The 17,757-nt window shown below is 40.3% G+C and overlaps 1 protein-coding gene across 7 annotated transcripts in view; it reads left to right on the top strand.

Moving 5' to 3' along the window:
- Nucleotides 1-17,757, top strand: part of ASB4 (ankyrin repeat and SOCS box containing 4) — a 273,176-nt gene that overhangs the window by 179,279 nt on the left and 76,140 nt on the right. For all 7 annotated transcript variants that reach the window (XR_015162998.1, XR_015162999.1, XM_086397775.1 and 4 more), the window contains one exon: nucleotides 10,081-10,380. Coding sequence is in view for 5 of the 7 variants with exons in the window: in XM_086397775.1 (XP_086253901.1) it covers nucleotides 10,081-10,380 (300 nt within the window). In the remaining 2 variants the exon portion in view is untranslated. The remainder of the gene's footprint in view (nucleotides 1-10,080; nucleotides 10,381-17,757) is intronic.

The following is a 17,757-nucleotide window of genomic DNA, read 5'->3' as shown; positions in this document are numbered from 1 at the left end:
GCTGAGGCAAGTTAGTGTTTATAATTTTTACTTGAGGATTTTATTATAAATTGGCATTGCTATTTTGACTGGAAAATAAGGAAGGGGTCTGTGTTTTCAAAAGTGGTTGATAGACGCTCTGTCGAGAAGAAAAAGTGTATGCTATGTGTTTAGATTACTTTCATCTTATGTATTTGTTTAGTGAAAGACTTTCTGAATACCAAATACGTTTTAGGTATTTTTAAAAACTTATATTTAAGCCTAGAGTAAAATAACTTACATCCAAGTCAGCAGGTAATTTGTGTGACCCTAAGTCGTGAAAACTGCCTTTCCTTATCTCCCAAGCATGCCAAATTGCGTAGATCATGCAAAGGTTCTGAGGTGGTAAGGAAGGGAGTTTTAGAGGCAGTTTACAGAGAAGGATGCTGTTTCTCTTGCTTCCAATGGTGTCATCATCCTTGAATGAGAAAAAAAATGCACTTTAAAATCTTTCTGTCAATATGAGCCGACTCTCTATGGTTTTCGTAGAGCTAAATTTTCATTCGATCTAAAGGGTGTTTTCATAGGACTGTGGGGATGGGGCTTTCAATTAGACAGAAAGCAAATTATACTCTCTGGTTTGGGGGAAAAAAACAGAGCCGTTCCATTCCTATGCATGCCAGGGGAATGCAAGAAATGATAGAATTTGTGGTCATATCCTCAGAGTTTATGCAGAAAATCATGAGTGTTTGTGCACATGTGCGCATGTCCACGTGTACCTATAGAAAGAAATCCACTTACTCTCTGTTTAATATGAATATGGGTATAAGACTCTGTCTCTTCAATCTTAATCCCATTTTCTTCAAAGTTTCTTCAGATATTTTCACTTGGCTTCCAGCCTAATTATGAAACCTTTGCTTTTAGTCACGAATGGAAGTGAAGCATAGAATCCTAGTTGCTAGCCAAGCAAAGTAGACCTAAGTGGCTATATCAATTTCTAAGTCACAGAGGAATTCCAAGGACTAGTGTAGTGCTGAGCAGGCTACACTGGTCGTTTGTTATTTAGTTAGAATTAGTTCCTTTCTGAATAATTCTGATGAATGAGACCCTTTTCTGTGTGGCCTTGAGTGGTATGTGACTGGATTAAACTTTGTGAGACTTTATTAAATCACAGCAGACTTCTTAGATGTTGAATGCTGTTGAATTTTTATGCATCAGTTTTTTATTTTTTAAAGCACTTTTGAAAAGTTCTACAACAGAAAAGTGTGCAAATTGTAACTGTGCGCTTGATTAATTTTCACAAAATGAACAAAGGTCTGCAGCCAGCATCCAGATGAAGAAATAGAATGTTACCGGCTTACTCTTAAAGTGTGGCAGTCTTCAGGTTTTAGCTGCTCAGTCACTCAGTCATGTCTGATTCTTTGTGACCCAATGGACTGTAGCCTGCAAGGCTCCCCTGTCCTTGGGATTCTCCAGGCAAGAATACTAGAGTGGATTACCATTTCCTTCTCCACAGCTTTTAGTTATCTTTGGCTTAATTGGCATGACAGTGTATAAAATCTAGAACATAATATACTTCCTTTAAATTTGGTTTGTGTAACTAGTAATGGAATCTATACTCAAGATTTGATTGTCCTGGGGAAGATCAACAGTGGTACAATTAATCCCAAATAATTTTTGTTTCTTTTAGGATATATTGTAGCACTTTACATAAGATTTTTTAAAGTGACCACATTTTCACCTAAATTATGGTATGTTTAAGCCAGTATGAAAGTCAATTTACATTTTTTGTAAAGGCAACTCAGAAATCTGTTGGTGAAGAAATCAACTTGGAATCTTAACATTGCAACTCCAGATCCACAATCTAAATGGTATACCAGTAATCAAAAATTGACCTACTAAGCAAGTGTAAAATATGGACCTGGTGAGGAAAGTAGAATAAAGTGTCTGGAAATTCACTTCTGCTGCCCTGTCTCGTTGAGCAGCTTCTCTCACCTGTGAGACTGAGAACAGATTTAGAAGCTAGCTTCTAGCTCCAGATGGTGGATCCCACCTAGCCCCAGCCCCTAATAATGATTCTTTTAAGAAAGATTGTATTTATTTATTTATGGCTGTGCTAAGTGTTCATTGCTGTACAGGCTTTTCTCTAGTTGCAGCAGGCAGGGGCTCCTCTCTAGGTGCAGTGTGTGGGCTTCTCGTTGCAGTGGCTTCTCTTGGGGAGCATGGGCTCCAGGGCTTGTGGGCCTCAGTACTTGTGGCACAGGGGCTCTGTAGTTGTGGCTCGGGGGCTCTAGAGCACAGACTCAGTAACTGTGGTGCATGGGCTTCGTTGTTCTGCAGCATGTGGGATCTTCCCAGACCAAGGGTGGAACCTACGTCTCTTGCATTAGCAAGCAAATTCTTTAGCACTGAGCCACCAGGGAAGCCCAATAATGATTCTTGGAGACATCTCATTCTATTTTTTCAAGTATTTTAAACTTCATAATCAAGTCTTCAGATAAAATCATGTTTTATCAATTAAAAATATGTGTCTAACACTTTGTAAAGCAAACATTCTGGTTGGCATTTGCATTATCTCCTGGAGAATGATAGATATATGGGTCTTAAAATGAAAACAAGTAAGTGAAATGACATCTACCAGCTGACCACTTTAAAATGGGAATGATGTGAAGTAAAGTTAAATAACGAACAACTCTTAACTCCCAAATACAATAAACAGTTGAATAGTTAGGAGATGTCAATGATATACTTTATTATGAGCGAAGCACACAACATTCATAGTGAAAACAGGCCTCTAAGAAAACTCAGAGTTATTCTCAGTTGGTGATCTCCATACTGGAAACATGAATATCCATAAAGCTGTTTCCAGAGATTTTTCTCACTGCATGTTTTGATTCTCCTTCAGGTGTATGAGCCTTGGCTCATTAACGTTACAAGAGGAGTATCAAACTTATCTCTTTGGTATGAAATTCCCTAGTCAGCAAGGTTAATCAGAATCCTTTTATTAATCAGTATAATGCACTTTAAGTACTTCATTTATGGCCCACAGCCACAGGTTCTTTGGTTGATAGTCATATTTTTAATTAAAATAGCCAATGACTGATTTCACCAAAAAACTTTCTGGCAGGTAATCTATCTACTAAGTAGCAAGAGCCTTCCAAATATCTTGAAAGCTCTTATTTTCACTCTGTTAATGAGTAATCTTCTTATCACCTCATTTTCCTGTCTGCTAGAAATTCACTCTCCTGCTTTCTTATTGTCATCCTAGGGTTCTTTTCCTTTCTTAGATGTTCAAACATTTTTCTTTTAAATTTTACATTGCAAGCTTACTTTTTTTTTTTTTTCTTCTCCGGGGGGAACTCTGAGATTTATCCTGAAAATATTAGCTATTAAAAAATAGCCAAGAATTGTGCTCCCGTCTATAATCCATCAGGACTGTGTAAATACGTGGACAGAGCAGAGCAAATGTCTGCTAATCCAGCCATAAGCAGCGTGTGTAACCTTTGGCTGTAATAACAGAGGCTTCTCATGTGTGGGGTTCTTTGGACTCAGATAACATTATAGCTGAAAACTGTGGCAGATCTAGGGCTTAGCTGAAGGTTTACCAGAAGTGTGTACATCCTCCCAAACACTGGAGCAGAACCAACCCCCTCTTTCAAAAGATGGCCCAAATATTTCGCTCCTTACCCTCTTTCCTGAGCCATCAGGTTGTCTACTGAATGACTCTGGTTTCTGATTTAAATTAAACACACATACAAACACACACGTGAGAATTGGTCTGCATATTTTTGTAGCAGCATAACTCCATTCCTTTACAATTTTTGCCTAAAAGTGATATCGGTTTGGAGGTGGACTGCATGTAGCTTTCAGATCATTGATGGCAACTTAGAGATTTGTTGTTGCTCTTCAGTTGCTAAGTCATGTCCAACTCGTTGCAACCCCATGGACTGTAGCACACCAGGCTTCCCTGTCCTTCACCATCCCCTGGAGTTTGTTCAAACTCATGTCCATGGAGTCAGTGATACCATCCAACCATCTCATCCTCTCTCGTCCCCTTCTCCTGCCCTCAATCTTTCCCAGCACCAGGGTCTTTTCTAGTGAGTCAGCTCTTCGCATCAGGTGGCCCAAGTATTGGAGCTTCAGCATCAGTCCTTCCAATGAATATTCAGGGTTGATTTCTTTTAGGATTGACTGGTTTGAGATTTGGGGAGATTAATTATACAAACATGGGCACCTCCTGCTACTTAATCTCTGCAAGATATTTATCCTCATCTGTAAAGGGGAAGCTTTGTCAAGACGCCCTCTTAATCTGCATGCTGATTATCTACAATGTTATGAAGGGGAAATTATATAAGTAGATTATGTGTCGTGGTCTGGGAAAGGTAAAAAAGTAACCATAGATGCTGTAAATCCAAGTGGGCATGGCCTGTATTTGAGAGTTCTTTCTGGGATTTTTGCCTTGGAGAAAGAATCTGCATTTTCATCTCTTTCCTTCTCAGTTAAGCTCCTTGCTCAGGCAGAGCAAAGCAGAGGGCATCACTGCACATAGACTGCAGACCTGGGGTGAGAACCAAGTGGCTTACGTTAAGGGGAGACAGTACCTTCCTTACCTCTGGCCCTATCAAGGGCTTTGTTCCTGGGTTTTCCTCCCCGCCCCCCCAACACCTCGTCCTGTGTGCAGTCTGAGCATACAGTCAGAGGGCAGCCTGGCCTCTGCAGAGGTGAGCAGAGGGGGCCTTTTGAAAGACAAGTGCTGAGAGTGAATCACATTCTGAGTTCTGAAGCCCTAGGACAATTCTGCTGTGGAAAGAAGAGAGAGTGTGAAAGAGACTCTGCCCAGTTAGTTAACTGTATTTCCGTCATGCTGTGACCATTGGGGGTTACATTTTGGAGGAGAGATTTTGATCTCTTGACATATCAGCATTGACACAAGGGTGTTAATAAGTGCTGCATCACTGTGGTTTTTGATGATGGCATCGCCTCATGTTTGTGAGGGTGGGTATGGGGGAAAGCATACTCCTGTTTGTTGCTACAGTGACCCGTGGCCGCAGCCTCATTGAAAGTGGTGATTGTATGTGGGTGGCCTCTTTGCTGTGGGCTGCTGCTTTCTCTGAAGTGGGCTTTCCTGCTTTGCAAGGGCTTGAATTATCCAGAAATTCTGCCCAACTACGCCCTCCCCCACCAAAGTTCTGCAATGCAGCTTCAAGATACACTGCGAGGGACCCTGGTCTGTATCTGACAATCTGTCTTCTTCCCAATCTCTCCACTAAGCTCCCCTGGGGTACCAGCTCAGGCATCTTGCTGTCACCCACATACAGGAACATTCTTAACGCCCACGTTCCTTTCTAAGAGAGGTGAGTTGTAGGTGCAGTTCAATTCAAAGAGTCAGCTGAATTGTAAGACCTGGCCCTCTCTGAGCCCAATTTACTGGTTAATGGGTATGATTATGGGAGACACAGATGTAACTGACTGAGAGGCCAAGGATGGCAGATTCATGTAGTAAACAGGCAGGATAGATTCTCTAGGTGCTATTGGGAATTTAGGGGGAAGAAAAAAAATCAACAAGCAAATGTATTTCCATATCAAAGTGTGACATACTACAGATGAATTCAGAATCTTCTTTCTTTCCTCATGATTTGTGAAGCTGGGTTGGCACTACACCTAGTCTGATTCCACAAGGACAAAGACAGATGGAATACCTGCATCACAGATACCCTGAGTCCGTTAGCTTGGACTGAAGCAGATGTCTTATGGCTCTAGGAGGCTGAAAAAGTGGCAGTTTTCTCATCTGGAAAATGAAAGGCTTGGACTGGATAACCCTCCCTCCAGCACTAACATTCTGTGTTTCTTTGATTTTACATCAAAATGGTGTTTTCTTAATCAGCTCTCTGCTGCTTCCTTTCTGAGATCATTTTTCTTCCCATTGCAGAAGCAGACATGAGTTTCCAATCAGTTGCTGCGTAGAGCTGCCTAATCTTTGCTGCTAATCGGCAGGCAAAACACACTCTGGTTTTCAGATCCAGAACCAGCTTCTTTGCAAGAGAGTTAGAAGAGGCTGTCCTTCGCAAATTGCTTGTAGAGGAAATTTGAGTATTAAGATGACTAGGTGAATTGAGAGAGTAACACTGAAACATATACATTACCATATGTAAAATAGACTTGTTGTTAGGTCGCTCAGTTGTGTCTGACCCTTTGCGACCCTATGGACTGCATGCAGCACGCCAGGCTTCCCTGTCCTTCACCATCTCTAAAGGGAATTTGCTGTATGACACAGGGAACCCAAAGCCAGTGCTCTAGGACAACCCAGAGGGGTGGGATGGGGATGGGAGGTGGGAGGTGGGAGGGATGTTCATGAGGGAGGGGACATATGTATACCTATGGCTGATTCATGTTGATGTATGACAGAAACCAACACAATATTGTAAAGCAATTATCCTCCAATTAAAAATAAATAACTTTTTAAAAATGGGGAAAGTTAAATCATGTCATCGGCAAAAAAAATCACAAAAAAAGATGACTAGATATTGGTGTTAGGTGATTCATTCCTTATCAAAAGCAGGTTGCATACCATTATAGCTTAATAACTATGCTTGGAGCATGGATTTGGCATACATAATTAAATGGAAATGTATATATGGATACATGCAAATGTATTGTATATACTTATCTGCATATCTGTATGTGCATGTCTGTTTCCACACACACACAAACATAGGCACAGGGTTGATCCTTCCCAGCCCAGACTGTCTGTGACACTATTTGCCTCTGCCAGGGAAATTCCATATCACCAAACACCTTCCCTTTTCAGTGTCTGAAATCTGGAATTAGTATCTTAGAACTTAATTCTTTTGTATGAATACAGATTCCTACATAAGTTCAGATAATCCTAAGAAGGTCATACTTTAAACAATCCTCAGTCTATTAGACCTTCGTGTAAATTAACTTTGGATTTCTTTTTAAAGAACATCTTTGGATAAGGGAAGAGATGGAGAAAGAGAAAGTGAAATGATCCTAGAATTTCGAATGAGATGAAGAGATTAAAATGTGTGTGAGAGGGAGTGTGTGTGAGTGTGTGTATGTGTGTGTGTGTGTATGTGTCTGTCTAGGTTGGAGGGAAGGCTGTAGAAAAACAAAATGAGCTGAGAGTATTCATTCCCTCAGGATTAATCAGCATTGTACATGACCTCTTTAAATTACTTCCCCCCCCCCCCCCCGGACAGGGGCACCTAGTTTGTTTTAATTTTATTTTTATAAATAGTAGTACACACACAAGGGACTAAATAGAAAAGCTCAAAGGGAGCATTCAAGGACAAGTAAATCTATGTTATTGTCCCCCAGCCCAGTTCTTGGAGGCCACCAGTGCAACCAGTTCCTTGTGTTGGGTGTTTATAAATATTTTCTTACATATTAGCATTTATGCACACTCTTCAGCTCCCTGCTTATCTCACTTGATAATGTATCTTGAGATTTTTCCATATCAGTATACATAGGACTGCCCCCTTTATGATAGCTGTATAGTGTTCCATTGTGTGGATGTACATGCTTTACTTAAATAGTCTCCTATTGATGAAGATTGAGGCAGTTTCCTATCGCTAACCATTAAGAACAGTGCTGTAGTGCACTGCATGTTGTCCTGGGTCAGGCTGCCAAGATTCATAACTCCCAGGAACTTCATACTCTTCGTAAAGAGTTCAATGCAAGTCGTGGTGCTGGGAGTTGTGTAATACAGTGGCCCTTATATGGCATTTCACACATGAATGAATGTACTTGCAGGATAAATACCCAGGAGTGGCACACAGGTAGCACTTTCCACTGATATGAGAGAATTTTAATACCTGATCACCAGGCTCACCTTTAATGTGGTCATCATCTTCTGAGTGCCTTGCAAATGCTCATTTTTGTTGCTCAGAAGTACTCACAATATTTTAGATTTATTCTGACTTCATCTATCAGTGACGAGTACAACTTTTACTTCTTTTGTTCTGGGTGCTACAGTTTTATTAATGTAGTTAAAAATTGTACCTGCTTTTGGGCAGCTTTATCTCAGTGTTGGCTCATTTTGAGATTATTGTCAACTCAAACCCCTAGGATTTTCCTCAAATAAATTACCATTAAATCATAATCTTCCTATCTTGTACTTGTATAGTGGAATATTTTTACAACCTAAAAGCAAACTTCTGATTTACTGAAGTTAAAATGTATTTTGTTGTTTCAGCCCTAAGTTTCTTCTGAGCTGTCAGGTTATGTCTACATCTTCAAATTGCTATGAAATATTTCATCTTTCTGTACCTGTTTTTCATTCCCCACTCACAGTGAGCATGATGCCACCGCTCTGGGTATTGACTTTGAAAAAAAAATGTTTATAAAGTTATCTCTGATGAGCCTAGAGCCTATTACACAGAAAGAAGTAAGTCAGAAGGAGAAAGACAAATATTGTACATTAATTCACATATCGGAGAAGGCAAGGGCACCCCACTCCAGTACTCTTGCCTGGAAAATCCCATGGACAGAGGAGCCTGGTAGGCTGCAGTCCATGGGGTCCCTAGGAGTCAGACATGACTGAGCGACTTCACTTTCACTTTTCACTTTCATGCATTGGAGAAGGAAATGGCAACCCACTCTGGAGAATCCCAGGAGAATCCCAGAGACGGGGAAGCCTGGTGGGTTGCCGTCTATGGGGTCCCACAGAGTCGGACACGACTGAAGCGACTTAGCAGCAGCAGCAGCAGCAACTCACATATATGAAATCTAGAAAGCTGGTACCAATGATCCTGTGTACAGGGCAGCCAAGGAGACACAGACATAAAGAACAGATTTTTTGACTCAGTGGGGGAAGGAGAGGGTGGGATGATTTAAGAGAATAGCACATTACCACGTGTGAAATAGATGGCCAGAGGGAGTGTGATGTGGGAAGCCAGGGCTCTGTGATACTCTGGGGGGATGGGGTGGGGAGAGAGGTAGGGGGCTGTTTAGAAGGGAGAGAATACTCGGTATGCCTATGGCCAGTGCATGTTGATCTATGGCCAAAACCATCACAATATTGTAAAGTATTATCCTCCAATTTAAATAAATAAATTCAAAAAACATAGACACACAAAGTTATTTGTGTTACAGCTTGTCAAGATGGCAATTTTTGGACACTTGGAATAAAGGACTAGCTCAGTGTTTAGAAGTTGGAGGTAAGAGGGAAAAAGGAAAGAGAAAGAGAAAGAAGAGGTGAGAGAGAGGAGTTGGGGCGGGGCGGGGTGGGAGATTTCCAATAACTAATGGGAAAAATTTAAGATCTCAGTTCTAGAAACAACTGTGTTTCTCCTGACCAATTAATTTGTGTATATGCTTGTGCTTGCAGGCATAGTTAATTATGTAACACATCATGTTTTCCTGTTTATTTTGGCTACGGGGAAGTTCAGAGGAAAATTTACAGTGTGGTTCTAGCATATGGAACACAGTTAACACAGTTTATATTTATTTTGGGCACCTATCTGACCCAGGATCTCTTTTTACTTTCCTACCTTATTTTTCCTGTTGCTCTTATTTTGTAGATCACTTTTTAAAAATCTTTTGTGTAAAATTTGTAAGCTGCTGTAAATTCTTTAATTCTTCTTTGGAAAGAGGTGTTGTATAAACTGATAGGCAAATAAAATCTTGGTGTGACAAATATTCTAAAGACATCAAATACATTCACACCTTAGCTTGACAGCAGCAACAACTAGAGGGGAAAAGCACTGTGGTGGAATGAAAATTACCAGCTTGTAACAGCTTTGAAATCGCTCAAGATAATGATTGGGAGTTAAAAAAAATTCTTTAATAAGCATCTCATGTAAGATAAAATGCAATCACATAAATGCAGTCTCAAACAGAAATACTTTGGACAGGCAGGAAGGTAAAGTAAACAAAGGAACAAGATAATAGGGAATAGTAAAGACAGTGAGAACTCGAGAGCCCCAGTCCTGTTTAAATAACCCAAAGAGGCTACTAAGCTAAACATTAGCAGATCCAACAGGTGCTAGTTACAAGTTCCAAATCGTTCCCCCAGTTTTATAAATGTGTAGAAGTCCCCACTAAGCAGGGAGATATCCTAGGCTAATCCGAGGCTAAGCTTTCTTTCCCTTTCTTTTTCAGGTTATTGGTTGCCTAGTTACAAATTAAAGTCTTCCTGGGCCACGGGCCTGCACCTCTCTGTCTTGTTTGGTCATGTGGAATGTCTTCTGGTGCTCCTGGACCACAATGCCACGATCAACTGTAGACCCAATGGGAAAACCCCTCTTCACGTGGCTTGTGAAATGGCCAACTTGGACTGTGTTAAGATCCTCTGTGATCGTGGAGCAAAGCTCAACTGCTACTCCTTAAGTGGACACACAGCTTTACACTTCTGTACAACTCCAAACTCCATCCTCTGTGCCAAGCAGCTGGTTTGGAGAGGTAAGCCTATCTGGGTGGCTGACCTTGTCATCTACTTGTGTGGTTATGATTTTGGAAATTGGTGATCCTTACTTACATCAGGCAATGTAATTAATAGTACATATCTCTATGCATAAAGCCTAATCTGGGGGCCCTAAAAATACATAGAGAGATGGATGGTTGTGTTTGCCCAGGTCCTTCAGTGATGATCGCATTGAAATCTTACTACTGTTTTAACTGTAGGAGTCTTGTTAATCTACACACTTATTTAACAAATATTTATTAGCTCCTGTGATGTCAGGTAATGTGCTAATAAGTAAGTAAAAAGAGAAAACAGTTTCTGCTCTCTTGGAGCTTATGTTCTAGTATGGGAAGTGAATATTGAGAAATAAATTCATAAGTGCATAATTATAAATTGGGAAAGGGTAAAACAAGGTGGTATGAGAGAGAATGTGAGGAATAAGCTAGTATAAAATGCATAAAGGTTTCTCTAAAGATACAATATGTAAGCTGAAACTTTATAATGAGAAGGAATTGACCTTTAAAAACAAGAACAAAGAAGAAAAGTCTAGGTATAGGAAATAGCAAGTGCAGAGTGTTAAGGGAGCAAAAACCTTGGAATATTCCAGAAATGGAAGAAGGCCAGTATGGCCAGAGCATCATGAGTGTGTGTGGTGGGGCGGGAGAGGCATGAAGGTAGAGGAAGTGCTACAGCATGACATGGGATATATGAGATTATATATGGCCTGCTGGGGGCCGTGTATGGGGTTCAGAAATGGAGCCACTGAAAAGTTTTAAGCAAGGCAATGACATAGATTAACTGACATTTAAAGTCATCTGGACTTATTCCGAAATTGGGTTGGAGAAGGCCAACAGTGGAAACAAGAAGACTAGCAAGGGAGCTCTTGCAATACTGTGGGTGAGAGGGGATGATGATTTGCACTGAGGGACATAGAAAGATCAGGAAATGGATCTGCAATATGTTTTAGAAGCAGAATTGGTGGGATTTGGACATGGACTAGATTTAGGTTGCTGGTCAGGGGGTGGTGACAGAAAAAGAAATTTCAAGAATCATTGCCAGGTTTCTGGCTTTAGAAAATGGGTAGATAGTGATGCCATTTTTAAGATGGAGAAACTTGAAGAAGAAATGTATCATATGGGAAGATTGTTATATCTTTAAAAAAAACAGATTTTATGGCACTTCTTTATTTATTCACGTTTGGCAGCTCTGGGTCTCCATTGCTGCATGCAGGCTCCTCTCCGGTTGTGGTGCCTGAGCCTCGCATTAGCGTCTCTCGGTGTGGAGCATGGGCTTTCAGGCCACAGGCTTCGCTAGCTGCAGCCCTCGGCTCGCATTAGCCTCTCTCCATGTGGAGCGTGGGCTCTCAGGCCACAGGCTTCCCTAGCTGCAGCCCTTGGCTCGCATTAGCCTCTCTCCGTGTGGAGCGTGGGCTCTCAGGCCACAGGCTTCCCTAGCTGCAGCCCTCGGCTCGCATTAGCCTCTCTCCGTGTGGAGCGTGGGCTCTCAGGCCATAGGCTTCACTAGCTGCAGCCCTCGGCTCAGAAGTTGTGATTTGTCACTTAGTTGCCCAGAACCATGTGGCATCTTCTTAGACCAGTGATTGAACCCATGTCCCCTGCATTGGCAGGCAAATTCTTAACCACTAAACCACCAGGGAAGTCTCATTATATCATTTTTTTAAAGTCAAATTTACAGAGGTAATAATTTATAAGCTGTAAATTCACTGTTTTTGAGAAATAGAGAGTCTTGAAGCCGTTCACCACAGTTATCTCAGAAAATCCCCTGATGCCCTTGGTAGTTCACTGCCTCACTCTACCCCCACTTCTGGCAACTATTGATCTGTTTTCTGTCCTTTTAACTTCATCCTTTCAGAATATCGTATTAATTAATTAATACAAAATGTAAGCTTTTGAGTCTGATTTTTCCAGTTTAGCATATGCATTTGAGATTCATCAACGTGATTGCACTCACCAGCAAATCAGACCTTTTTATTGCTGAATAGTATTCCGTGTATACATGTAACACAGTTTATTCACTCCTCAGAAGAGGGGCATTTGGATTGCTTCTAGTTTTTGGTAATTTAGAAAACAAAACCGCTATAAACATTTGCATCCACATTCTTGTGTGGACATGTTTCATTTCACTTGAGCAAACACCTAGGGGCGGGGTGATGGGTTGTTATGGGAAGTTTATAAGAAACTACTAAACTGGTTTCCAAGGCACTTGTACCATTTTACATTCCTACCAGCAGGGTATAAGAGTTCCTGTTACCCTCCATCCTTGGCAGAACTTCATCATGTCAGATTTCTTAAAACTGTTTTAGCCATTCTAATAAGTATATAATAGCATCTCATGATTTTAATTTGAATTCCCTTAATGACCAAAGGGGCTTCCCAGGTGGCTCAGTAGTAAAGAATCCTCCTGCCAATGCAGGAGACACAAGAGACGTGTGTTTGATCCTGGGGTCAGGAAGATCCCCTGGAGGAGGAAATGGCAATCCACTCTAGTATTCTTGCTTGGGAAATCCCATGGACAGAGGAGCCTGGCAGGCTACAGTCCATGGGGTTACAAAAACTCAGACACAACACACACACACACACACACACACACACACACACACACACTGACCAAACACATTGCATATGTTTTTGTATATTTATCTGCTAGCTAAGTATTCACTTTGGTGAACAATCTGCTCAGTTCTTTTTTTTTTTTAATGGGCTGTTTTCTTGTTATTGATCTGTGGAAGTTCTTTTTGTTGTTGTTAGTTTGTTTTTTAATTAATTTGTTTTTTTAATTGAAGGATAATTTCTTTACAGAATTTTGTTGTTTTCTGTCAAACCTCAACATGAATCAGCCATGGGTATACATATATCTCCTCCCTTTTTAACTTCCCTCCCATCTCCGTCCCCATCCCACCCCTCTAGGTTGATACTGAGACCCTGTTTGAGTTTCCTGAGCCATACAGCAAATTCCTGTTGGCTATCTATTTTACATGTGGTAATGTAAGTTTCCATGTTACTCTCTGCATACATCTCACCCTCTCCTCCCCTCTCCCCATGTCCATAAGTCTATTCTCTATGTCTGTTTCTCCACTGCTGCCCTGTAAATACATTCTTCAGTACCATTTTTCTAGATTCTGTATATATGTGTTAGAACACAACATTATTCTTTCTCTTTCTGACTTACTTCACTCTGTATAATAGGCTCTGGGTTCATCCACCTCATTAGAACTGACTTAAATGCATTCCTTTTTATGGCTGAGTAATATTTCATTGTGTATATATACCACAACTTCCTTATCCATTCATCTGTCGATGGACATCTAGGTTGCTTCCATGTTATAGCTATTGTAAATAGTGCTGCAATGAACAATGGGATACATATGTCTTTTTCAATTTTGGTTCTTCAGGGTATATGCCCAGGAGTGGGATTGTTGGGTCATATGGTGGTTTTATTCCTAGTTTTTTTTTAAGGAATCTCTATACTGTCTTCAATAATGTGTTGGAATTCTTTATATATTTTGGATACTAGCCCTTTATAAATATGTGTTTTGCAAATATTTTAATTCACTCTTTGGCTTTTCATTTTCTAATGGTGTTTTTAAAAGAGCAGAACGTTTAAAATTTTGATAAATTCAGTGTTTACATCTTATGGTTTGTGCTTTCTGTGTTCTAGCTAAGAAATGTTTGATTAACCCAAGTAACAGATGTTCTGCTGTGTTTTCTTCTAGAAGTTTTATAATTTTAGGTTTTGCTTTTATGTCTTTGATTAATTTTAGTATAGGGTAAAGCTCATTGTGTGTGTGTGTGTGTGTGTGTGTGTGTGTGTGTGTATGGATGGCCAGTTGTTTCAACATCATCTGTGGAAAAGACTATTCTTTCACCATTGAATTGTTTTGATATTTTTCTCAGAAGTCAATTGGCCAAATATGTATGGTCCACTGATCTATATATCTATTTTTTTGCTAATCCTCCTCTGACTTGGTTGCTTTATATCTAATCTAAAAAGCACATAGACTGAGTCCTTCTAGGTTAGTTTTAAACATGAAAGGTTTCAGACCTCTTTGAGACAACAAAGCAAATAAGTCAAGGATGTACTTGATATAAAAGTATAGATTTCAGAAAAGAACTCTGGACTAAAGCATTAGGTTTAGGAACCATTAGCCTATAGATTGTATTTGAAACCAAGAAAATCAATGAACTCACCTGGGAAAATAGGGTAGAAAGATGAAAGAACTTAGGACCAAGCTCTGACAAATTCTTATGTTTAGATGTTAGCAGGATGAAAAGGAGGCAATAAAAGAGAGTGGAATGATTCTACCTTTGATTTCTTTTCCTTGTGATAACCACTTTCCTCTCTCTCTATTTTTTATTTCTAAGAGTATATTAAAACATATTCCACACTGGAAAATAAAGAGGAAAATGGATTCGCAAATGAAATTGGAGAAAACTCAAAAGCATTTTTGGCATCAAAGAAACTAAGAAACAGGCAGATTCGGGAATGGAAGAATAGTCTGCTGTACTGATAGCTACTGGGAGGTTTAATTAGGTGTTCATTGGATTAAGAGAGTTATTACTGAAAAAAATAGTTTTGGTGAAATGGTAGGTGCAGAAGCCAGATCAGAAGAAGGTATGAATGGGAGGTTAGAAGGTAGAGATGGCATATGCTGGCAATTCTTAATTATGGCTGCAAATGTGAGCATAGGAGTAGCATGATTGCTGACGGGGATTAGGGTGTATCATACTAGACTGTTATCTGCAGTTGAAGATAAAAGGAAATGTGTATATGCTGGAAATGATTTATAGAAAGCAACAGTTGAAGATGCATGAGACGGGATAACTGAAGGGTCTAAATGTTAGAGAAATTGAGATGGTGTGGAATCCAGACACCATAGGACACATCCTCATTTTCAGTGGGCAAGCCAAAGTAAAATATGGCTTTAATGCCAGGGCACTCACATGTTTGGTTGTTGTAAGATGCGGGGGTCCCTTTCTGAGGCAAAGTCATCAGCCAAAGTGAGAGTAGAAAGACTGGAAATGTACTGAGAGGGGGAAGATATGGAAAGATCAAGGGGAAAGAATGGGAGAATATGCTTGAAGATGTTATGATCTTCTCAACCTGTGAGGATTAAAAGGAAAAAAATCAGCCTGGCATATTCTTCTTCTTGCCTGCCCTGGGAGGAAGGGCCTAGTGCAGAGATACTCAGAGAAGGACAGGCATCTGTTGGAGCATGGGGCTATCACCGGTTTTCATAGTTCCTTGTCCATTTATTTTTAGTTTTTATCTATATTTTAATTAATTTAAACTTTTAAGCTGCTTTCACAAATTTTGGAAAAAAAGTTAAGAAATATATTTATATATGATTTCTTTGGAAGGAATGATACTAAAGCTGAAACTCCAGTACTTTGGCCACCTCATGGGAAGAGTTGACTCATTGGAAAAGACTCTGATGCTGGGGGGGATTGGGGGCAGGAGGAGAAGGGGACGACGGAGATTGAGATGGCTGGATGGCATCACTGACTCAATGGACGTGAGTCTGAGTGAATTCCGGGAGTTGGTGATGGACAGGGAGGCCTGGCATGCTGCGATTCATGGGGTCACAAAGAGTCAGACACGACTGAGCGACTGATCTGATCTGATCTGATATATATATATATATAAATATATTTGTTTAATTATTGACCTTTTATATTGCTGTGTTTTCATCAACTACAGACTAATAGCAAGCTGTCAACACTGTCTCTCCTCTGAGTTACTGACACAGTTATCCCACATGTCCTTCATCCTTGTGGACAGAAGAAGACCCATCTAGAGAGGTAGGAGGAGACTGAGCCTGGTTTCCTGTAGGCTGAAGCAAAGAATTAGATTGATAACAATCTTGGAGAAAGAGCAGAAGGAAGCCCGTCAAAGATAGCTCACTCTTTACCACCACTGCATCAAAGGCTGAGCCACAACAAGAAAGATACATTAGGAAAAACAAAATGTTCAACATCCGTGTGGCAACTAGATTATAAAGTTAAAAGGCAGTCCTACAACTGAGGAAAACATTTGGGACAATGTGACAAAGGACTCATACCCTTAATATATAAAGAAACTTTAAAAATTAAAATTAGGAGGAGAGCAACTAAGAGAAAAAAGAAAACCGAAGGGATCAAGAACAGGAATAGGCATTTCAGAAAAAGACAGGCATATGAACAATAAATAAAGCTGAGACAATAATCATCTGTATTGGTGATCAGTAAAATGTCAATTAAAATAAGAATTGGATGCTTTTGTTTTATTTATTGTGTTAACAAAGATACCAAAGATGTTAATACATGTGCTGACAAGCACATGGGGCAGTGCTCTTACACAGGCTGCTGTTGCTGCTGCTGCTGCTAAGTCAGTCATGTCTGACTCTGTGCGACCCCATAGACGGCAGCCCACCAGGCTCCCCGTCCCTGGGATTCTCCAGGCAAGAACACTGGAGTGGGTGGCCATTTCCCTCTCCAATGCATGAAAGTGAAAAGTGAAAGTGAAGTCGCTCAGTCGTGTCCGACCCTCAGCAACCCCATAGACCGCAGCCTACCAAGCTCCTCTGTCCATGGAGTTTTCCAGGCAAGAGTACTGGAGTAGGTTGCCATTGCCTTCTCCGCTTACACAGGCTAAGTGGAGTGAAAACATGTATGATTGAGGGGAATATCAAAAACTCACAGCTTTTTCTAACTGAGAAATTCTGCCTCTAGGATTAGGGACTAGTTCAGCACCTTTTGACTCATTGTTTTCATTGATGTAGGGCCTCAGATTCAGACTCTGGGTATATCTCCAAACAAAATTATACAGAGTCCAAGAGATAACTGATGAGAAAAAAGACACTTACCATGTAACAGAATTGTTGTGCTCGGTCACATGATCTGTAGTACACTAGAAATTCAGCCCTTCTCCTAATTCTATGAGTCTTCAAAATAGTGTGGTTACAGTGTATATTATTGTATATTTTTTCAATGAAAGCCATGATTGGTTAAGGAATACATTTAAAATATGCCACAATTTTAAAAGACATATGTTGGCATTTTTTTTAAGATACTTAATGTCTCAAAAAATTTGCCTAATTGTTTTTTTTTGCCCTCAGGTAGTCATTTATATTACTGAAAAACTTAAAAATACTTGCATATGTAATAGAAAAAATTCAGTTCAGTGAGTCGCTCAGTCATGTTTGACTCTTTATGACCTCATGGACTGTAGCATGCCAGGTTTCCCTCTCCATCACCAACTCCTGGAGCTTGCTCAAACTCATGTTCATGGAGTCAGTGATGCCATCCAATCATTTCATCCTCTGTCGTCCCCTTCTCCTCCTGCCTCAATCTTTCCCAGCATCAGGTTCTATTTCAATG

This window comes from Bos grunniens, chromosome 4 (genome assembly GCF_055505025.1).
Source record: "Bos grunniens cultivar Pamir isolate PY7600 chromosome 4, Bosgru_T2T1.0, whole genome shotgun sequence".
NCBI classification, from domain to species: domain Eukaryota; kingdom Metazoa; phylum Chordata; class Mammalia; order Artiodactyla; family Bovidae; genus Bos; species Bos grunniens.
The sequence above is the reverse complement of the archived record's forward strand: the minus strand, read 5'-3'. Positions and strand labels throughout refer to the sequence as shown.